The sequence below is a fragment of the Salmo salar genome, chromosome ssa15, assembly GCF_905237065.1.
Source record: "Salmo salar chromosome ssa15, Ssal_v3.1, whole genome shotgun sequence".
In the NCBI taxonomy this organism is placed as follows: domain Eukaryota; kingdom Metazoa; phylum Chordata; class Actinopteri; order Salmoniformes; family Salmonidae; genus Salmo; species Salmo salar.
The window spans coordinates 13,751,036-13,775,909 of record NC_059456.1 but is presented as its reverse complement, the minus strand read 5'-3'; the positions used below and the strand labels follow the sequence as shown (position 1 = coordinate 13,775,909).

Below are 24,874 nucleotides of genomic sequence, written 5' to 3'. Positions count from 1 at the left end.
GACTGGAGCACTATCAGACACTGTCTGTCAGTCTCTAAAACAGTTTGATGTTGCTGGGACTGGAGCACTATCAGACCCTGTCTGTCTGTCAGTCTCTAAAACAGTTTGATGTTGTTGGGACTGGAGGAGTACCAGACCCTGTCTGTCAGTCTCTAAAACAGTTTGATGTTGCTGGGACTGGAGCACTACCAGACCCTGTCTGTCAGTCTCTAAAACAGTTTGATGTTGTTGGGACTGGAACACTACCAGACCCTGTCTGTCAGTCTCTAAAACAGTTTGATGTTGCTGGGACTGGAGCACTACCACACCCTGTCTGCCAGTCTCTAAAACAGTTTGATGTTGCTGGGACTGGAGCACTACCAGACCCTGTCTGTCAGTCTCAAACAGTTTGATGTTGCTGGGACTGGAGCACTACCAGACCCTGTCTGTCAGTCTCTAAAACAGTTTGATGTTGCTGGGACTGGAGCACTACCAGACACTGTCTGTCAGTCTCTAAAACAGTTTGATGTTGTTGGGACTGGAACACTACCAGACCCTGTCTGTCAGTCTCTCAAACAGTTTGATGTTGTTGGGACTGGAACACTACCAGACCCTGTCTGTCAGTCTCTAAAACAGTTTGATGTTGTTGGGACTGGAACACTACCAGACCCTGTCTGTCAGTCTCTAAAACAGTTTGATGTTGTTGGGACTGGAACACTACCAGACCCTGTCTGTCAGTCTCTCAAACAGTTTGATGTTGTTGGGACTGGAACACTACCAGACCCTGTCTGTCAGTCTCTCAAACAGTTTGATGTTGTTGGGACTGGAACACTACCAGACCCTGTCTGTCAGTCTCTAAAACAGTTTGATGTTGTTGGGACTGGAACACTACCAGACCCTGTCTGTCAGTCTCTAAAACAGTTTGATGTTGTTGGGACTGGAACACTACCAGACCCTGTCTGTCAGTCTCTAAAACAGTTTGATGTTGTTGGGACTGGAGCACTGCCATGGGCTAGTTGATCTGGACATTTCTGACAAGTTATAAATATCTCTCTAAGGTCTGTAATGACTGACATGACAAGAGGAACTGATGAGGCAGTACCCACCTAGTGCATTCTACTATTACAACTTTAAAGAGTCGGACTGAGTAGAGACTTTTGCGTGTGTGTATACCTCTAGTCCCCTCATCGATGACCTCTCTGATCTTGGGTTTCTCAGCAATGTTCTTGCGGGGCCTCTTGGTCGGAGGGGGCGGGGTGTAAGCTTCCTCTGGCTCCACCCACATCTCAGGGTACACGTCCTTATATGGGTGTCTCTCCTCTGGGGGAGGGTCAAACAACAGGAAACACTTACTTATGTGTGTTTATGTGTATGTGTGTGTGTGTGTGTGTGTGTGTGTGTGTGTGTGTGTGTGTGTGTGTGTGTGTGTGTGTACCATCAGGGGGGTCCAGACTCTGAGGTCCGCTGGGCAGGAAGCCTGTCATGGCCCATTCTATCAACTTCCTGTTCTGCTTCTGCAGCTCCGCCCCCCCACCCTCTGCATCATCACCACCATCACAAGAGGGGATAGGCCTGCCGGCACGCTTGCTCGCCACCTAAACACACACACACACACACACACACACACACACACACACACACACACACACACACAGTAAAAAAATTGACAACAGAGTTTCAGCACGCTTATAGGGAAGGACATTCAACAAGCACAGCACAGCACAGCACAGCACAGCACAGCACAGCACAGCACAAATGATTGAAGATTGTCTTAGAGAAATTGATGATAAAAACAATGTGGGGGCTGTTTTGTTAGACTTCAGTGCGGCTTTTAACATTATTGATCATAGTCTACTGCTGGAAAAACGTATGTGTTATGGCTTTACACCCCCTGCTATAATGTGGATAAAGAGTTACCTGTCTAACAGAACACAGAGGGTGTTCTTTAATGGAAGCCTCTCCAACATAATCTAGGTATAATCAGGAATTCCCCAGGGTAGCTGTTTAGGCCCCTTGCTTTTTCAATCTTTACTAACAACATGCCACTGGCTCTGAGTAAAGCCAGTCTGTCTATGTATGCAGATGACTCAACACTATATACGTCAGCTATTACTGTGACTGAAATCACTGAAACACTTAACAAAGTACTGCAATCAGGGAAAAGTATAACTTGCCACGCATTCTGAAACTTATACATTACACATTATTACACCACTACATATCTACAATACAACACATTATTACACCACTACACTACCACTACATATCTACAATACAACACATTACTACACCACTACACTACCACTACATATCTACAATACAACACATTACTACACCACTACACTACCACTACATATATACAATACAACACATTATTACACCACTACTCTACCACTACATATCTACAATACAACACATTATTACACCACTGCACTACCACTACATATCTACAATACAACACATTATTACACCACTATACTACCACTACATATCTACAATACAACACATTACTACACCACTACACTACCACTACATATCTACAATACAACACATTATTACACCACTACACTACCACTACATATCTACAATACATGTGTAGTGGTGTAATAATGTGTTGTTTTGTAGATATGTAGTGGTAGTGTATTGGTGTAATACTGTGTTGTATTGTAGATATGTAGTGGTAGTGTAGTGGTGTAATAATGTGTTGTATTGTAGATATGTAGTGGTGTAATAATGTGTTGTATTGTAGATATGTAGTGGTAGAGTAGTGGTGTAATAATGTGTTGTATTGTAGATATGTAGTGGTGTAATAATGTGTTGTTTTGTAGATATGTAGTGGTAGTGTATTGGTGTAATAATGTGTTGTATTGTAGATATGTAGTGGTAGTGTAGTGGTGTAATAATGTGTTGTATTGTAGATATGTAGTGGTGTAATAATGTGTTGTATTGTAGATATGTAGTGGTAGTGTAGTGGTGTAAGAATGTGTTGTATTGAAGATGTGTAGTGGTGTTATAATGTGTTGTATTGTAGATATGTAGTGGTAGAGTAGTGGTGTAATAATGTGTGGTATAGTAGATATGTAGTGGTAGTGTAGTGGTGTAATAATGTGTTGTATTGTAGATATGTAGTGGTAGTGTAGTGGTGTAGTAATGTGTTGTACTGTAGATATGTAGTGGTAGAGTAGTGGTGTAGTAATGTGTTGTATTGTAGATATGTAGTGGTAGTGTAGTGGTGTAATAATGTATTGTATTGTAGATATGTAGTGGTGTAATAATGTGTTGTATTGTAGATATGTAGTGGTAGAGTAGTGGTGTAATAATGTGTTGTACTGTAGATATGTAGTGGTAGTGTAGTGGTGTAATAATGTGTTGTATTGTAGATATGTAGTGGTGTAATAATGTGTTGTATTGTAGATATGTAGTGGTAGAGTAGTGGTGTAATAATGTGTTGTATTGTAGATATGTAGTGGTAGTGTAGTGGTGTAATAATGTGTTGTATTGTAGATATGTAGTGGTGTAATAATGTGTTGTATTGTAGATATGTAGTGGTAGAGTAGTGGTGTAATAATGTGTTGTATTGTAGATATGTAGTGGTAGGGTAGTGGTGTAATAATGTGCTGTATTGTAGATATGTAGTGGTAGTGTAGTGGTGTAATAATGTGTTGTATTGTAGATATGTAGTGGTAGTGTAGTGGTGTAATAATGTGTTGTATTGTAGATATGTAGTGGGGTAAAATGTATTGTTTGATTGTATGTAATGGTGATTGGACCCCAGGATCTAATGGGTATCAATAATAAACCCCAGGAAGAGACGCTGTTGCCTTTGCAGGAACTAATGGGGATCCATAATAAATACAATAACACACACACACACACACACACACACACACACACACACACACACACACACACACACACAGTGAAGGAAACGTAATGATGACAGTGTGACTAACTATGCATGTACATGAATGTGTGTGTGAGTGCGTGTTTGCATGTGTGTGTACCTGTAGTGCCTCATATATAGCCCTCCTGTACATGGGCTGTTTGTTGTAGGTGGGCTGGTGGAAGGCTGAGGAGAAGGAGCTCAGCGGCATCAACTTCTCTACACACACCTGGAGGGAGAAAGAGATGGAGAGATAGATGGAGAGTTGGAGTGAGGGAGGGAGGGATGTTTACAGTATTATAATACTCCTGGAGAGAGAGATAGATGGGTGTTTACAGTATTATAACACTCCTGGAGAGAGAGATGGATGTTTACAGTATTATAACCCTCCTGGAGAGAGAGATGGATATTTACAGTATTGTAACACTCCTGGAGAGAGAGATAGATGGATGTTTACAGTATTATAACACTCCTGGAGACAGAGATAGATGGGTGTTTACAGTTTTATAACACTCCTGGAGAGATATATGGATGTTTACAGTATTATAACACTCCTGGAGAGATAGATGGGTGTTTACAGTATTATAACACTCCTGGAGAGATATATGGATGTTTACAGTATTATAACACTCCTGGAGAGATAGATGGGTGTTTACAGTATTATAACACTCCTGGAGAGATAGATGGGTGTTTACAGTATGATAACACTCCTGGAGAGAGAGATAGATGGATGTTTACAGTATTATAACACTCCTGGAGAGATATATGGGTGTTTACAGTATTATAACACTCCTGGAGACAGAGATAGATGGATGTTTACAGTATTATAACACTCCTGGAGAGATAGATGGATGTTTACAGTATTATAACACTCCTGGAGAGATAGATGGGTGTTTACAGTATTATAACACTCCTGGAGACAGAGATAGATGGGTGTTTACAGTATTATTACACTCCTGGAGAGATAGATGGATGTTTACAGTATTATAACACTCCTGGAGAGGTAGATGGGTGTCTACAGTATTATAACACTCCTGGAGAGATAGATGGGTGTTTAGAGTATTATAACACTCCTGGAGAGAGAGATGGATGTTTACAGTATTATAACACTCCTGGAGAGAGAGATAGATGGATGTTTACAGTATTATAACACTCCTGGAGAGATAGATGGGTGTTTTACAGTATTATAACACTCCTGGAGAACGAGATAGATGGGTGTTTACAGTATTATAACACTCCTGGAGAGAGAGATGGGTGTTTACAGTATTATAACACTCCTGGAGAGATAGATGGATGTTTACAGTATTATAACACTCCTGGAGACAGAGATAGATGGGTGTTTACAGTATTATAACACTCCTGGAGAGATAGATGGATGTTTACAGTATTATAACACTCCTGGAGAGATAGATGGGTGTTTACAGTATTATAACACTCCTGGAGAGATAGATGGGTGTTTACAGTATTATAACACTCCTGGAGAGATAGATGGGTGTTTACAGTATTATAACACTCCTGGAGACAGAGATATATGTGTGTTTACAGTATTATATCACTCCTGAAGAGAGAGATGGATGTTTACAGTATTATAACACTCCTGGAGAGAGAGATAGATGGGTGTTTACAGTATTATAACACTCCTGGAGAGAGAGATGGGTTTTTACAGTATTATAACACTCCTGGAGAGATAGATGGGTGTTTACAGTATTATAACACTCCTAGAGACAGAGATATATGGGTGTTTACAGTATTATATCACTCCTGAAGAAAGAGATGGATGTTTACAGTATTATAACACTCCTGGAGAGAGAGAGAGATAGATGGGTGTTTACAGTATTATAACACTCCTGGAGAGAGAGATGGGTTTTTACAGTATTATAACACTCCTGGAGAGATATATGGATGTTTACAGTATTATAACACTCCTGGAGCGATAGATGGATGTTTACAGTATTATAACACTCTTGGAGAATGAGATAGATGGGTGTTTACAGTATTATAACACTCCTGGAGAGATAGATGGATGTTTACAGTATTATAACAGTCCTGGAGAGATAGATGGGTGTTTACAGTATTATAACACTCCTGGAGAGAGAGATAGATGGATGTTTACAGTATTATAACACTCCTGGAGAGATAGATGGGTGTTTACAGTATTATAACACTCCTGGAGAGAGAGATAGATGGATGTTTACAGTATTATAACACTCCTGGAGAGAGAGATGGATGTTTACAGTATTATAACACTCCTGGAGAGAGAGATAGATGGATGTTTACAGTATTATAACACTACTGGAGAGATAGATGGGTGTTTACAGTATTATAACACTCCTGGAGACAGAGATAGATGGGTGTTTACAGTATTATAACACTCCTGGAGAGAGATATGGATGTTTACAGTATTATAACACTCCTGGAGAGATAGATGGATGTTTACAGTATTATAACACTCCTGGAGACAGAGATAGATGGAGAGTTGGAGTGAGGGATGTTTACAGTATTATAACACTCCTGGAGAGAGAGATGGATGTTTACAGTATTATAACACTCCTGGAGAGAGAGAGAGATGGATGTTTACAGTGTTATAACACTCCTGGAGAGAGAGATGGGTGTTTACAGTATTATAACACTCCTGGAGAGAGATATGGATGTTTACAGTATTATAACACTCCTGGAGAGAGAGATAGATGGGTGTTTACAGTATTATAACACTCCTGGAGAGAGAGCTAGATGGGTATTTACAGTATTATAACACTCCTGGAGAGATAGATGGTTGTTTACAGTATTATAACACTCCTGGAGAGAGAGATGGGTGTTTACAGTATTATAACACTCCTGGAGAGATAGATGGATGTTTACAGTATTATAACACTCCTGGAGAGGTAGATGGGTGTTTACAGTATTATAACACTCCTGGAGAGATAGATGGGTGTTTACAGTATTATAACACTCCTGGAGACAGAGATAGATGGATGTTTACAGTATTATAACACTCCTGGAGAGATAGATGGATGTTTACAGTATTATAACACTCCTGGAGAGGTAGATGGGTGTTTACAGTATTATAACACTCCTGTAGAGATAGATGGGTGTTTACAGTATTATAATACTCCTGGAGAGATAGATGGGTGTTTACAGTATTATAACACTCCTGGAGAACGAGATAGATGGGTGTTTACAGTATTATAACACTCCTGGAGAGAGAGATGGGTGTTTAAAGTATTATAACACTCCTGGAGAGATAGATGGATGTTTACAGTATTATAACACTCCTGGAGAGCTAGATGGGTGTTTACAGTATTATAACACTCCTGGAGAGATAGATGGGTGTTTACAGTATTATAACACTCCTGGAGACAGAGATAGATGGATGTTTACAGTATTATAACACTCCTGGAGAGATAGATGGATGTTTACAGTATTATAACACTCCTGGAGAGATAGATGGGTGTTTACAGTATTATAACACTCCTGGAGACAGAGATAGATGGGTGTTTACAGTATTATAACACTCCTGGAGAGATAGATGGATGTTTACAGTATTATAACACTCCTGGAGAGATAGATGGGTGTTTACAGTATTATAACACCCCTGGAGAGATAGATGGGTGTTTACAGTATTATAACACTCCTGGAGACAGAGATATATGGGTGTTTACAGTATTATATCACTCCTGAAGAGAGAGATGGATGTTTACAGTATTATAACACTCCTGGAGAGAGAGATAGATGGGTGTTTACAGTATTATAACACTCCTGGAGAGAGAGATGGGTTTTTACAGTATTATAACACTCCTGGAGAGATAGATGGGTGTTAACAGTATTATAACACTCCTAGAGACAGAGATATATGGGTGTTTACAGTATTATATCACTCCTGAAGAGAGAGATGGATGTTTACAGTATTATAACACTCCTGGAGAGAGAGATAGATGGGTGTTTACAGTATTATAACACTCCTGGAGAGAGAGATGGGTTTTTACAGTATTATAACACTCCTGGAGAGATATATGGATGTTTACAGTATTATAACACTCCTGGAGAGATAGATGGATGTTTACAGTATTATAACACTCTTGGAGAATGAGATAGATGGGTGTTTACAGCATTATAACACTCCTGGAGAGATAGATGGATGTTTACAGTATTATAACAGTCCTGGAGAGATAGATGGGTGTTTACAGTATTATAACACTCCTGGAGAGAGAGATAGATGGATGTTTACAGTATTATAACACTCCTGGAGAGATAGATGGATGTTTACAGTATTATAACACTCCTGGAGAGATAGATGGGTGTTTACAGTATTATAACACTCCTGGAGACAGAGATAGATGGGTGTTTACAGTATTATAACACTCCTGGAGAGATAGATGGATGTTTACAGTATTATAACTCTCCTGGAGAGATAGATGGGTGTTTACAGTATTATAACACTCCTGGAGAGATAGATGGGTGTTTACAGTATTATAACACTCCTGGAGAGATAGATGGGTGTTTACAGTATTATAACACTCCTGGAGACAGAGATATATGGGAGTTTACAGTATTATATCACTCCTGAAGAGAGAGATGGATGTTTACAGTATTATAACACTCCTGGAGAGAGAGAGAGATGGGTGTTTACAGTATTATAACACTCCTGGAGAGAGAGATGGGTTTTTACAGTATTATAACACTCCTGGAGAGATAGATGGGTGTTTACAGTATTATAACACTCCTAGAGACAGAGATATATGGGTGTTTACAGTATTATATCACTCCTGAAGAGAGAGATGGATGTTTACAGTATTATAACACTCCTGGAGAGAGAGATAGATGGGTGTTTACAGTATTATAACACTCCTGGAGAGAGAGATGGGTTTTTACAGTATTATAACACTCCTGGAGAGATATATGGATGTTTACAGTATTATAACACTCCTGGAGAGATAGATGGATGTTTACAGTATTATAACACTCTTGGAGAATGAGATAGATGGGTGTTTACAGTATTATAACACTCCTGGAGAGATAGATGGATGTTTACAGTATTATAACACTCCTGGAGAGATAGATGGGTGTTTACAGTATTATAACACTCCTGGAGAGAGAGATAGATGGATGTTTACAGTATTACAACACTCCTGGAGAGATAGATGGGTGTTTACAGTATTATAACACTCCTGGAGAGAGAGATAGATGGATGTTTACAGTATTATAACACTCCTGGAGAGAGAGATTGATGTTTACAGTATTATAACACTCCTGGAGAGAGAGATAGATGGATGTTTACAGTATTATAACACTACTGGAGAGATAGATGGGTGTTTACAGTATTATAACACTCCTGGAGAGAGATATGGATGTTTACAGTATTATAACACTCCTGGAGAGATAGATGGATGTTTACAGTATTATAACACTCCTGGAGACAGAGATAGATGGAGAGTTGGAGTGAGGGATGTTTACAGTATTATAACACTCCTGGAGAGAGAGATGGATGTTTACAGTATTATAACACTCCTGGAGAGAGAGAGAGATGGATGTTTACAGTATTATAACACTCCTGGAGAGAGAGATGGGTGTTTACAGTATTATAACACTCTTGGAGAGATAGATGGGTGTTTACAGTATTATAACACTCCTGGAGAGATAGATGGGTGTTTACAGTATTATAACACTGCTGTAGACAGAGATATATGGGTGTTTACAGTATTATATCACTCCTGAAGAGAGAGATGGATGTTTACAGTATTATAACACTCCTGGAGAGAGAGATAGATGGGTGTTTACAGTATTATAACACTCCTGGAGAGAGAGATGGGTTTTTACAGTATTATAACACTCTTGGAGAGATATATGGATGTTTACAGTATTATAACACTCCTGTAGAGATAGATGGGTGTTTACAGTATTATAACACTCCTGGAGAATGAGATAGATGGGTGTTTACAGTATTATAACACTCCTGGAGAGATAGATGGATGTTTACAGTATTATAACACTCCTGGAGAGATAGATGGGTGTTTACAGTATTATAACACTCCTGGAGAGAGAGATAGATGGATGTTTACAGTATTACAACACTCCTGGAGAGATAGATAGGTGTTTACAGTATTATAACACTCTTGGAGACAGAGATAGATGGATGTTTACAGTATTATAACACTCCTGGAGAGATAGATGGATGTTTACAGTATTATAACACTCCTGGAGAGATAGATGGGTGTTTACAGTATTATAACACTCCTGGAGAGATAGATGGGTGTTTACAGTATTATAACACTCCTGGAGACAGAGATAGATGGGTGTTTACAGTATGATAACACTCCTGGAGAGAGAGATAGATGGATGTTTACAGTGTTATAACACTCCTGGAGAGAGAGATGGATGTTTACAGTATTATAACACTCCTGGAGAGAGAGATAGATGGATGTTTACAGTATTATAACACTCCTGGCGAGATAGATGGGTGTTTACAGTATTATAACACTCCTGGAGACAGAGATAGATGGGTGTTTACAGTATTATAACACTCCTGGAGAGAGATATGGATGTTTACAGTATTATAACACTCCTGGAGAGATAGATGGATGTTTACAGTATTATAACACTCCTGGAGACAGAGATAGATGGAGAGTTGGAGTGAGGGATGTTTACAGTATTATAACACTCCTGGAGAGAGAGATGGATGTTTACAGTATTATAACACTCCTGGAGAGAGAGATAGATGGATGTTTACAGTATTATAACACTCCTGGAGAGAGAGATGGATGTTTACAGTATTATAACACTCCTGGAGAGAGAGATAGATGGATGTTTACAGTATTATAACACTCCTGGAGAGAGAGAAAGATGGATGTTTACAGTATTATAACACTCCTGGAGAGAGAGATGGATGTTTACAGTATTATAACACTCCTGGAGACAGAGATAGATGGGTGTTTACAGTATTATAACACTCCTGGAGAGAGAGATAGATCGATGTTTACAATATTATAACACTCCTGGAGAGAGACATGGATGTTTACAGTATTATAATACTCCTGGAGAGAGAGATAGATGGGTGTTTACAGTATTATAACACTCCTGGAGAGAGAGATGGATGTTTACCGTATTATAACACTCCTGGAGACAGAGATAGATGGGTGTTTACAGTATTATAACACACCTGGAGACAGAGATAGATGGGTGTTTACAGTATTACAACACTCCTGGAGAGAGAGATAGATGGAGAGTTGGAGTGAGGGATGTTTACAGTATTATAACCCTCCTGGAGAGAGAGATGGATGTTTACAGTATTATAACACTCTTGGAGAGATAGATGGGTGTTTACAGTATTATAACACTCTTGGAGAGATAGATGGATGTTTACAGTATTATAACCCTCCTGGAGAGAGAGATGGATGTTTACAGTATTATAACACTCCTGGAGAGAGAGATTGATATTTACAGTACTACAACACTCCTGGAGAGAGAGATGGATATTTACAGTATTATAACACTCCTGGAGACAGAGATAGATGGGTGTTTACAGTATTATAACACTCCTGGAGACAGAGATAGATGGGTGTTTACAGTATTACAACACTCCTGGAGAGAGAGATGGGTGTTGTCTTGTAACACTCTTCTTTACTTCCTGGGGGATTCTAATTGAAGGTTCTATTGAAGGTTATGAGGGCTCTGAGTGAGGGTCCAAAATAATAGAAAGTTCTGAGGGTTCTTAATAACGGAAAGTTCTGAGGGTTCCAAAATAATTTAAAGTTCTGTAGGTTCTAGCTGAAAGTTCTAACTGAAGCTGTCTGAGTGTTCTAACTTAAGGGCTCCCCTTATGTTTCTGAGGGTTCTAACTCACCACAGAGAACTTCCCGTCTCCGAACCACATGACCCAGCGTGTTCCCTCTGCTGCACGGCTCCTCCCACTCATCACCCAGGAGACGATGCGCCCGGGCCACCAGGAGAACCCACGCAGCTTCCCGAACACCAGACAGCCCAAACCAAACCCCCTACCATCCTATTATAAACACATGATATACATTATAACACCAGACAGACCAAACCCTCTACCATCCTATTATAAACACATGATATACATTATAACACCAGACAGCCCAAACCAAACCCCCTACCATCCTATTATAAACACATGGAATACATTATAACACCAGACAGACCAAACCCTCTACCATCCTATTATAAACACATGGAATACATTATAACACCAGACAGATCAAACCCTCTACCATCCTATTATAAACACATGGTATACATTATAACACCAGACAGACCAAACCCTCTACCATCCTATTATAAACACATGGTATACATTATAACACCAGACAGATCAAACCCTCTACCATCCTATTATAAACACATGGTATACATTATAACACCAGACAGACCAAACCCTCTACCATCCTATTATAAACACATGGAATACATTATAACACCAGACAGATCAAACCCTCTACCATCCTATTATAAACACATGGTATACATTATAACACCAGACAGATCAAACCCCCTACCATCCTATTATAAACACATGGTATACATTATAAAACCAGACAGACTAAACCCCCTACCATCCTATTATAAACACATGGTGTACATTATAACACCAGACAGCCCAAACCAAACCCCCTACCATCCTATTATAAACACATGATATACATTATAACACCAGACAGCCCAAACCAAACCCCCTACCATCCTATTATAAACACATGATATACATTATAACACCAGACAGACCAAACCCCATACCTGTCACGTCCTGACCATAGTAAGAGGTTATTTTCTATGGTAGAGTAGGTCAGGGCGTGACAGGGGGTGTTTTGTGTTTTGTTCTATGTTTTCTATATCTATGTTTAAGTTCTAGTTTTTCTATTTCTATGTTGTTGTTTTTTGGGTTGATCTCCAATTGGGGGCAGCTGGTCCTCGTTGTCTCTAATTGGAGATCATATTTAAGTAGGGGTTTTTCTTCCTGGGTTTTGTGGGTTATTATATTTTGAGTAGTGTTTGTTTCTCTCTGCGTCACGGTTTGTTGTTTTGTCATTTCAGTTATTTATGTATTGCAAAGTTTCACGGATTAAATAAAAATGTGGAACTACAACCACGATGCACTTTGGTCCGCTCCTTTCGACAGCCGTGACAGAATAACCCTCCACAAAAGGAACAAGCAGCGTGGAAAGGAATGGACCTGGGAGGAAGTTCTGGACGGCAAGGGATCCTGGATATGGGAGGAGATCAAGGCTGGATTGGATCGCCTCCCATGGGAACAGGTGGGGGCAGCGAGAGCAGAGCGGCGACGAGAGGAGGAACTAGCCTGGCAACAAGGCAAGCACAAGAGGCAGCACCCAAAAAAAATTGGGGGGGGCACACGGGGAGATTGGCAGAGTCAGGTTGGAGACCTGAGCCAACTCCCCGTGCTTACTGTGGGGGGCGAGTGATGGAGCAAGAACCATGTTATGCTGAGATACGCACTGTGTCGCCAGTGCGCAGCTACAGCCCGGTGCGCTCGGTGCAAGCTCCTCACAGGTGCCGTGCTAGAGTTGGCATTCAGCCAGGAAGGAGTATGCCTGCTCAGCGTTCCTGGTCTCCGGTGCGTCTTCTCGGCCCAGGTTATCCTGCGCCAGCTCTACGCACGGTACCCCAAGTTCGCCAACACAAACCTGTGCGACTTGTCACAACGCCTCGCGCTTGTCGGGCTACGGAGGTTATCCAGCCAGGACGGATTGTGCCAGCCATAAGCTCCAGACCTCCAGTGTGCCTCCACGGCCCAGTATACCCTGTGCCTGCTCCACGCACCTGGCCTCCAGCGACGTTCCCTAGTCCAGAACTCTCAGCGACATTCTCTAGTCTGGTGAGACCTATTCCAGCTCCACGAGAGAAGCCTCCAGTGATGATCCATGGCCCGGAGCCTGTAGGGATGATCCACGGCACGAAGCCTCCAGTGATGATCCATGGCCCGGAGTCAGTAGGGATAATTCATGGCAAGAAGCCTCCAGAGATAATCCATGGCCCGGAGTCAGTAGGGATAATTCATGGCACGAAGCCTCCAGTGATAATCCATGGCCCGGAGTCAGTAGGGATAATTCATGGCACGAAGCCTCCAGTGATAATCCATGGCACGAAGCCTCCAGTGATAATCCATGGCCCGGAGCCTCCAGTGATGATCCATGGCACAAAGCCTCCAGTGATGATCCATGGCGCGGAACATGTAGTGATGAGCCATGGCACGGAGCCTGCAGCGACGGTCCCCAGTCCAGAACCTCCGGCGACGCTCCCCAGTCCGGAGCCTCCGGCGACACTCCCCAGTCCGGAGCCTCCAGCAACGCTCCCTAATCCGGAGCCTCCAGCGACGCACTCCAGTCCGGAGCCTCCACCGACGTTCCCTAGTACGAAACCTCCAGCGACGGCCTGCAGCCCAGAGTCTTCAGCAACGTCCTGCAGCCCAGAGTCTTCAGCGGCGGCCTGCAGCCCAGTCTTCAGCGGCGGCCTGCAGCCCAGAGTCTTCAGCGGCGGCCTGCAGCCCAGAACCTCCAGCAATGATCTACAGTCCGGTTCTTTCGACGACGATCCACGGTCCGGTGGTAATAAAGCAGAAGGATCAGCTGGTGGAGCGGGGATTATGGCCCGAACCGGAGCCGCCTCCTCTGCTGGAGGTTATGTGGACTGCATTTGAGCCGCCATAAATAATGAGTTGCCCACCCTACCCTCCCTTTTGTTTTTGTTTGTTTTTGTTTAGGAGCGTTTGGAGTCTGCACCTTTGGGGGGGGGTACTGTCACGTCCTGACCATAGTAAGAGGTTATTTTCTATGGTAGAGTAGGTCAGGGCGTGACAGGGGGTGTTTTGTTCTGTTTTCTATATCTATGTTTAACCTGTTATGGCTAGGGGGCAGTATTTTCACGGCTGGATAAAAAACGTACCCGATTTAATCTGGTTACTACTCCTGCCCAGTAACTAGAATATGCATATAATTATTGGCTTTGGATAGAAAACACCCTAAAGTTTCTAAAACTGTTTGAATGGTGTCTGTGAGTATAACAGAACTCATATGGCAGGCAAAAACCTGAGAAGATTTCATGCAGGAAGTGGCCCGTCTGACAAGGTGTCGTTCTTCTTGTCTCTGTTTATTGAAGAGTGAGGATCTTAGCTGTCCCGTGACACTTCCTACGGCTGCCATAGGCTCTCAGAAGGCGGCAAAACGCTGAATCGTGGCTTTGCAGGCTCTGGCTGAAACAAAGTAGCGCGTTTGGGTAGTGGCTGGTTACAGTACTGTGAGACTCAGGCTCGTGCCCGCGTCGACCAAAAGCTTTGTTTTCTTTCCTCTGTTTAGCTAAATGGACATTCCCGGTCGGAATATTATCGCTTTTTTACGAGAAAAATGGCATAAAAATGGATTTTAAACAGCGGTTGACATGCTTCGAAGTACGGTAATGGAATATTTAGAATTTTTTTGTCACGAATTGCGCCATGCGCGAGACCCTGATTTACCATTTCGGATAGTGTCTGGGACGCACGAACAAAACGCCGCTATTCGGATATAACGATAGATTATTTTGGACCAAACCAACATTTGTTATTGAAGTAGCAGTCCTGGGAGTGCATTCTGACGAAGACAACAAAAGGTAATCAAACTTTTATAATAGTAAATCTGATATTGGTGAGTGCTAAACTTGCCGGGTGTCTAAATAGCTAGCCCGTGATGGCTGGGCTATGTACTTAGAATATTGCAAAATGTGCTTTCACCAAAAAGCTATTTTAAAATCGGACATATCGAGTGCATAGAGGAGTTCTGTATCTGTAATTCTTAAAATAATTGTTATGCTTTTTGTGAACGTTTATCGTGAGTAATTTAGTAAATTGTTAGCAAATTCCCCGGAAGTTTGCGGGGGGTATTCTAGTTCTGAACGTCACATGCTAATGTAAAAAGCTGTTTTTTATATAAATATGAACTTGATTGAACAAAACATGCATGTATTGTATAACATAATGTCCTAGGTGTGTCATCTGATGAAGATCATCAAAGGTTAGTGCTGCATTTAGCTGTCTTCTGGGTTTTTGTGACATTATATGCTAGCTTGAAAAATGGGTGTCTGATTATTTCTGGCTTGGTACTCTGCTGACATAATCTAATGTTTTGCTTTCGCTGTAAAGCCTTTTTGAAATCGGACAGTGTGGTTAGATAAAGGAGAGTCTTGTCTTTAAAATGCTGTGAAATAGTCATATGTTTGAAAAATTTAAGTTTTTGTATTTTTTAGGAATTTGTAATTCGCGCGACGTCTATCATTGGATATTAGAGCAGGTGTTCCGCTAGCGGAACGTCTAGATGTAAGAGGTTAAGTTCTAGTTTTTCTATTTCTATGTTGTTGTTTTTTGGGTTGATCTCCAATTGGAGGCAGCTGGTCCTCATCTCTAATTGGAGATCATATTTAAGTAGGGGTTTTTCTTCCTGGGTTTTTGGGTTATTATATTTTGAGTAGTGTTTGTTTCTCTCTGCGTCACGGTTTGTTGTTTTGTCGATTCAGTTATTTATGTATTGCAAAGTTTCACGGATTAAATAAAAATGTGGAACTACAACCACACTGCACTTTGGTCCGCTCCTTTCGACAGCCGTGACACTACCATCCTATTATAAACACATGGTATACATTATAAAACCAGACAAACCAAACCCTCTACCATCCTATTATAAACACATGGTATACATTATAAAACCAGACAGACCAAACCCCCTACCATCCTATTATAAACACATGGTATACATTATAACACCAGACAGACCAAACCCCCTACCATCCTATTATAAACACATGGTATACATTATAAAACCAGACAGACCAAACCCCCTACCATCCTATTATAAACACATGGTATACATTATAAAACCAGACAGACTAAACCCCCTACCATCCTATTATAAACACATGGTATACATTATAACACCAGACAGCCCAAACCAAACCCCCAACCATCCAATTATAAACACATGATATACATTATAACACCAGACAGCCCAAACCAAACCCCCTACCATTCTATTATAAACACATGGTATACATTATAAAACCAGACAGACTAAACCCCCTACCATCCAATTATAAACACATGATATACATTATAACACCAGACAGACCAAACCCTCTACCATCCTAGGCCGTCATTGTAAATAACAATTTGTTCTTAAATGACTTGCCTAGTAAAATAGAGGTTAAATTTTTTTATACAATTACCTTGTACTCTGAATCTCTGGGTGTGGACCGGTGGCCCCTGGCAACAGGCTCTGGCGTCATGGCGATGGTGGGAGAGGCGGGGTCAGTGTGTTGCTGGGGTGTGGGAGTGGCTAAACTGGCTGCTGGCTCCTCCTCCTTCTGAAACTCTGGCTCTGATAGGTCCTCCATCACGCTCATCACAGCCTCTTGGTGGGCCCGCATCTCAGCCTGAAGAACACACATTATGAAAGTCATAAACACCAAGTATACACTGTGAATAAAACATTAAGGACACTCTTTCCATGACATAGACTGACCAGGTGAATCCAGGTGAAAGCTATGATCCCTTATAGATGTCACCAGTTAAATCCACTTCAACCAGTGTAGATGAAGCAGAGGAGACGGGTTAAAGGATTTTGAAGCCTTGAGTAAATTAAGACATAGATTGTGTATGTGTGCTATTCAGAAGATAAATAGGCAAGACAAGTGCCATTGAACGGGGTATGGTAGTAGGTGCCAGGCACACTGGTTTGCGTGTGTTAAGAATTGCAACACTGCTGGGTTTTTCTCGCTCAACTATTTCCTGTGTGTGTCACGAATGGTCCACCACCCAAAGGACATCCAGCCAACTTACATTTACATTTACATTTACATTTAAGTCATTTAGCAGACGCTCTTATCCAGAGCGACTTACAAAATGGTGCATTCACCTTATGATATCCAGTGGAACAACCACTTTACAATAGTGCATCTAAATCTTTTAAGGGGGGGGGTTTAGAAGGATTACTTTATCCTATCCTAGGTATTCCTTAAAGAGGTGGGGTTTCAGGTGTCTCCGGGAGGTGGTGATTGACTCCACTGTCCTGGCGTCGTGAGGGAGCTTGTTCCACCACTGGGGTGCCAGAGCAGCGAACAGTTTTGACTGGGCTGAGCGGGAATTGTGCTTCCTCAGAGGTAGGGGGGCCAGCAGGCCAGTGGTGGATGAACGCAGTGCCCTTGTTTGGGTGTAGGGCCTGATCAGAGCCTGAAGGTATGGAGGTGCCGTTCCCTTCACAGCTCCGTAGGCAATCACCATGGTCTTGTAGCGGATGCGAGCTTCAACTGGAAGCCAGTGGAGAGAGCGGAGGAGCGGGGTGACGTGAGAGAACTTGGGAAGGTTGAACACCAGACGGGCTGCGGCGTTCTGGATGAGTTGTAGGGATTTAACCTCTTGGGGCTAGGTGGGACGCTAGCGTGCCACCCGTGGTGCACTCCATCAACAGCAGGTGCATTTCAAGAGCGGCAAATTTGAATCCAAATAAATGTCAAAATTCAAATTTTTCAAAAATACAACTATGTTACACCATTTGAAAGATAAACATCTCCTTAATCTAACCACGTTTTACGATTTCAAAAAGGTTTTACGGCGAAAGCATAAATTTAGAGTATGTTAGGACAGTACATTTACAAGAGTTGTGTGTAATGTTTTGTCAAGTCAAAGACAGGGTCACCAAAACCATAAAACCAGCTAAAATGATACACTAACCTTTTACAATCTCCATCAGATGACACTCCTAGGACATTATGTTAGACAATGCATGCATTTTTAGTTCTATCAAGTTCATATTTATATACAAAAACAGCGTTTTACTATGGCATTGATGTTGAGGAAATCGTTTCCCTCCAATAACCGGCAGTCAAGTCAGCGTCACAAATTAAATAATTAAAATTAGAAAACATTGGTAAAATATTATATTGTCATTTAAAGAATTATAGATTTACATCTTTTGAACGCAATCAACTTGCCAGATTTAAAAATAACCTTACTGGGAAATCACACTTTGCAATAATCTGAGCACTGTGCCCAGAAAAATACGCGTTGCGATACAGACTAGACGTCATGTTGGGGAGATCTAAAATCGAAAATACTATGTAAATAATCCATTACCTTTGATTCTCTTCATCAGATGTCACTTCCAGGTATCACAGGTCCATAACGAATGTAGTTTTGTTCAAAAAAGCTCATCATTTATGTCCAAAAATCTCCGTCTCGTTAGCACATGATGTAAGCCAGCCGGACTTCTCGTCATGAACGAGGGGAAAAAATATATTTCCGTTCGTTCAAACATGTCAAACGTTGTATAGCATAAATCATTAGGGCCTTTTTTAACCAGAACATGAATAATATTCAAGGTGGACGAATGCATAGCCTTTTATAACGTATTGGAACGAGGGTACCCAACATGAAGTAGGCGCCAGGTGTCTAATGGGACATCACCGTTCCATGGCTCTTGTTCGGTCAGATCTCCCTCCAGAAGACTCAAAACACTTTGTAAAGGCTGGTGACATCTAGTGGAAGCAATAGGAAGTGCCAAAATATTCCTAAACCCCTGTGTTTTTCAATGGGATAGGTTTAAACTCAATACAACACATCAGGTATCCACTTCCTGTCAGAAAATGTCTCAGGGTTTTGCCTGCCAAATGAGTTCTGTTATACTCACAGACACCATTCAAACAGTTTTGGAAACTTTAGAGTGTTTTCTATCCATATATAATAAGTATATGCATATTCTAGTTACTGGGTAGGATTAGTAACCAGATTAAATCGGGTACATTTTTTTATCCAGACGTGCAAATGCTGCCCCCTAGACCCAACAGGTTAATGGCACAGGCAGGGAGCCCAGCCAACAGCGAGTTGCAGTAATCCAGACGGGAGATGACAAGTGCCTGGATTAGGACCTGCGCCGCTTCCTGTGTGAGGCAGGGTCGTACTCTGCGAATGTTGTAGAGCATGAACCTACAGGATCGGGTCACCGCCTTGATGTTAGTGGAGAACGACAGGGTGTTGTCCAGGATCACGCCAAGGTTCTTAGCACTCTGGGAGGAGGACACAAGGGAGTTGTCAACCGTGATGGCGAGATCATGGAACGGGCAGTCCTTCCCCGGGAGGAAGAGCAGCTCCGTCTTGCCGAGGTTCAGCTTGAGCTGGTGATCCGTCATCCACACTGATATGTCTGACAGACATGCAGAGATGCGATTCGCCGCCTGGTTATCAGAAGGGGGAAAGGAGAAGATTAATTGTGTGTCGTCTGCATAGCAATGATAGGAGAGACCATGTGAGGATATGACAGAGCCAAGTGACTTGGTGTATAGCGAGAATAGGAGAGGGCCTAGAACAGAGCCCTGGGGGACACCAGTGGTGAGAGCGCATGGTGCGGAGACAGATTCTCGCCACGCCACCTGGTAGGAGCGACCTGTCAGGTAGGACGCAATCCAAGCGTGGGCCGCGCCGGAGATGCCCAACTCGGAGAGGGTGGAGAGGAGGATCTGATGGTTCACAGTATCAAAGGCAGCAGATAGGTCTAGAAGGATGAGAGCAGAGGAGAGAGAGTTAGCTTTAGCAGTGCGGAGAGCCTCCGTGACACAGAGAAGAGCAGTCTCAGTTGAATGCCCAGTCTTGAAACCTGACTGATTAGGATCAAGAAGGTCATTCTGAGAGAGATAGCAGGAGAGCTGGCCAAGGACGGCACGTTCAAGAGTTTTGGAGAGAAAAGAAAGAAGGGATACTGGTCTGTAGTTGTTGACATCGGAGGGATCGAGTGTAGGTTTTTTCAGAAGGGGTGCAACTCTCGCTCTCTTGAAGACGGAAGGGACGTAGCCAGCGGTCAAGGATGAGTTGATGAGCGAGGTGAGGAAGGGGAGAAGGTCTCCGGAAATGGTCTGGAGAAGAGAGGAGGGGATAGGGTCAAGTGGGCAGGTTGTTGGGCGGCCGGCCGTCACAAGACGCGAGATTTCATCTGGAGAGAGAGGGGAGAAAGAGGTCAAAGCACAGGGTAGGGCAGTGTGAGCAGGACCAGCGGTGTCGTTTGACTTAGCAAACTTGACAGAACTGTGGGAATTATTGAAGTTAAAATTGGCCAGCATCCTTGTGGAATGCTTTTGGCACCTTGTAGAGTCCATGCCCCGAAGAATTCAGGCTGTTCTGAGGACAAAAGTGGTGCAACTCAATATTAGGAAGGTGTTCCTAATGTTTTGTACACTCAGTATATAGTCTAGTGGAACACTAACACTCTGGACATGATCTGATATTATATTATTATTATTAAACAGAGAGAGAGAGCAGACAGTATGACTGTATGATGACACTACTGTAGTTGAACTACTAACTACACACACAGAGAGAGAGAGAGAGAGAGAGAGAGAGAGAGAGAGAGAGAGAGAGAGAGAGAGAGAGAGAGAGAGAGAGAGAGAGAGAGAGAGAGAGAGAGAGAGAGAGAGAGAGAGAGAGAGAGAGAGAGAGAGAGAGAGAGAGAGAGAGAGTGAAAACAATGTACTGAGAAAATGTCAAATCGGCATTTTTCCAAATTACCGTACGACAGACCACGTATTCACCCTGCACACCCTAATTAACAAACAAACAAACAAACCAAAACAAAGGCAAAGTCTTCTCATGCTTTTGTTGAATTCAAAAAAGCTTTCGACTCAATTTGACATGAGGGTCTGCTATACAAATTGATGGAAAGTGGTGTCCGGGGAAAAACATATGACATACTAAAATCCATGTACACAAACAACAAGTGTGTGGTTAAAATGTGCAAAAAACACACACATTTCTTTCCACAGGGCTGTGGGGTGAGACAGGGATGCAGCTTAAGCCCCACCCTCTTCAACATATATAGAGTTGAAGTCGGAAGTTGACATACACCTTAGATAAATATATTTAAACTCAGTTTTTCACAATTCCTGACATTTAATCCTTGTGAAAATTCCCTGTCTTAGGTCAATTAGGATCACCACTTTATTTTAAGAATGTGAAATGTGAGAATAATAGTAGAGAGAATGATTTATTTCAGCTTTAATTTCTTTCATCACATTCCCAGTGGGTCAGATGTTTACATAAACTCAATACAGTGAGGGGAAAAAGTATTTGATCTCCTGCTGATTTTGTACGTTTGCCCACTGACAAATAAATGATCAGTCTATAATTGTAACGGTAGGTTTATTTGAACAGTGAGAGACAGAATAACAACCAAAAAATCCTGAAAAACGCATTTCAAAAATGTTATAAAATGATTTGCATTTTAATGAGGGAAATAAGTATTTGACCCCTCTGCAAAACATGACTTAGTACTTGGTGGCAAAACCCTTGTTGGCAATCACAGAGGTCAGACGTTTCTTGTAGTTGGCCACCAGGTTTGCACACATCTCAGGAGGGATTTTTTGTCCCACTCCTCTTTGCAGCTCTTCTCCAAGTCATTAAGGTTTAGAGGCTGACGTTTGGCTAGGCCACTCCAGGACCTTAAGCTGCTTCTTCTTGAGCCACTCCTTTGTTGCCTTGGCCGTGTGTTTTGGGTCATTGTCATGTTGGAATACCCATCCACGACCCATTTTCAATGCCCTGGCTGAGGGAAGGAGGTTCTCACCCAAGATTTGACGGTACATGGCCCCGTCCATCATCCCTTTGATGCGGTGAAGTTGTCCTGTCCCCTTAGCAGAAAAACACCCCCAAAGCATATTGTTTCCACCTCCATGTTTGACGGTGGAGATGGTATTCTTGGTGTCATAGGCAGCATTCCTCCTCCTCCAAACACGGCGAGTTGAGTTGATGCCAAAGAGCTTCATTTTGGTCTCATCTGACCACAACACTTTCACCCAGTTGTCCTCTGAATCATTCAGATGTTCATTGGCAAACTTCAGACGGGCATGTATATGTGCTTTCTTGAGCAGGGGGACCTTGCGGGCGCTGCAGGATTTCAGTCCTTCACGGCGTAGTGTGTTACCAATTGTTTTCTTTGTGACTATGGTCCCAGCTGCCTTGAGATCATTGACAAGATCCTCCCGTGTAGTTCTGGGCTGATTCCTCACCGTTCTCATGATCATTGCAACTCCACGAGGTGAGATCTTGCATGGAACCCCAGGCCGAGGGATATTGACAGTTCTTTTGTGTTTCTTCCATTTGCGAATAATCACACCAACTGTTGTCACCTTCTCACCAAGCTGCTTGGCGATGGTCTTGTAGCCCATTCCAGCCTTGTGTAGGTCTACAATCTTGTCCCTGACATCCTTGGAGAGCTCTTTGGTCTTGGCCATGGTGGAGAGTTTGGAATTTGATTGATTGATTGCTTCTGTGGACAAGTGTCTTTTATACAGGTAACAAACTGAGATTAGGAGCACTCCCTTTTAAGAGTGTGCTCTAATCTCAGCTCGTTACCTGTATAAAAGACACCTGGAGCCAGAAACCTTTCTGATTGAGAGGGGGTCAAATACTTATTTCCCTCATTAAAATGCTAATCAATTTATAACATTATTGACATGCGTTTTTTGGGATTTTTTTGTTGTTATTCTGTCTCTCACTGTTCAAATAAACCTACCATTAAAATGATAGACTGATCATTTCTTTGTCAGTGGGCAAACATACAAAATCAGCAGGGGATCAAATACTTTATTCCCTCACTGTACGATGGTACAGGCTTTGATAAAATGGGTCCAGCATCTGGTACCTACGATGGTACAGGCTTTGATAAAATGGGTCCAGCATCTGGTACCTACGATGGTACAGGCTTTGATAAAATCGGTCCAGCATCTGGTACCTACGATGGTACAAGCTTTGATAAAATGGGTCCAGCATCTGTTACCTACGATGGTACAGGCTTTGATAAAATGGGTCCAGCATCTGGTACATACGATGGTACAGGCTTTGATAAAAATGGGTCCAGCATCTGGTACATACGATGGTACAGGCTTTGATAAAATGGGTCCAGCATCTGTTACATACGATGGTAGGGTCCTCTACAGCCATGTCTATGGGCATGAAATATGGCAATTTAAATAGGTCAGAGAATCTGGTCCCAGTTTTAGTCTCTATTGTTGCGCTATTTCCAAGGAGATGTCTCGAGGCATTTGTTGCAATCTGTGTGAGCTTGACCTGGATCTGTGTTGTTAAACAGATAAAAAGATGGTGGTAAAATCCCAAATAGGCTACATGAAAGTCATTTAAAAAAATCACACTAGCAAAAAAAACATTTCTAATAAAAGTTTAAAATAGAATGACATTGAAAATGAACAGGGGGCCTGAAAGGCCAGGCAATAAAGTAGTCAACTTTATAAATTGTTATGGCTATCAAATCAAATCAAATTGTATTGGTCACATACACGTGATTAGCAGATGTTATTGCGGGTGTAGCGAAATGCTTGTAGCTCCGACAGTGCAGTAATATCTAACAGATTACACAACATATACCCAATACACACAAATCTAAGTAGGAATGAATTAAGAATATATACATATGGACGAGCGATGTCAGAGCGGAATGGACTAAGATACAGTAGAATAGTATAGAAAATTGGTCCCAGTTTTCTAGTGGGGGACAGACAAGATTATGAATGCTTTTACAGAGGAGACACAAACAAATCCATAATAATAAACACACACGTACCATGTTCATCCTGCCAACATAACTCCTCGGCCTGTTCTTGCTGCAATGGCAATTCTTCAGGAAAAATGACTGTGTCTTGTTGTTCAACTGATGAGTGAATTTATCATAGAACTTAATGTTTATAGAATTCTGTCTTTCCCAAAAGCCTGTGGCCATATTCTTTCATAAGCCAAGTCCAGGATTTGAGATCATCTGCCATGTGCTTTGACATGATAGCGACACTAAATATATTCTTACAGTCAATTGTCAATAAATAATATGTGAGGCATATGAGATATTCTATATAGAATTACCGATACAGACTTTGAGCGAAGTCGTGTGGATCTGTGCACCTAGAGCCAAAGATGGTGGATAAATGAAGATGTCTTACTCAGGCCGTTTACCATTGAAAAAACTG

At 41.9% G+C, this 24,874-nt stretch overlaps 1 protein-coding gene across 6 annotated transcripts in view; it reads right to left on the bottom strand.

The window, feature by feature from the left end:
• Positions 1-24,874, bottom strand: part of LOC106570983 (DNA (cytosine-5)-methyltransferase 3A) — a 123,791-nt gene that overhangs the window by 63,164 nt on the left and 35,753 nt on the right. For all 6 annotated transcript variants that reach the window (XM_045695474.1, XM_045695477.1, XM_045695476.1 and 3 more), the window contains 5 exons: positions 17,084-17,290; positions 11,700-11,858; positions 3,984-4,091; positions 1,415-1,574; positions 1,153-1,299 (listed from right to left, as the gene is read on the bottom strand). In XM_045695474.1, coding sequence (XP_045551430.1) covers positions 1,153-1,299; positions 1,415-1,574; positions 3,984-4,091; positions 11,700-11,858; positions 17,084-17,290 — 781 coding nt within the window. The remainder of the gene's footprint in view (positions 1-1,152; positions 1,300-1,414; positions 1,575-3,983; positions 4,092-11,699; positions 11,859-17,083; positions 17,291-24,874) is intronic.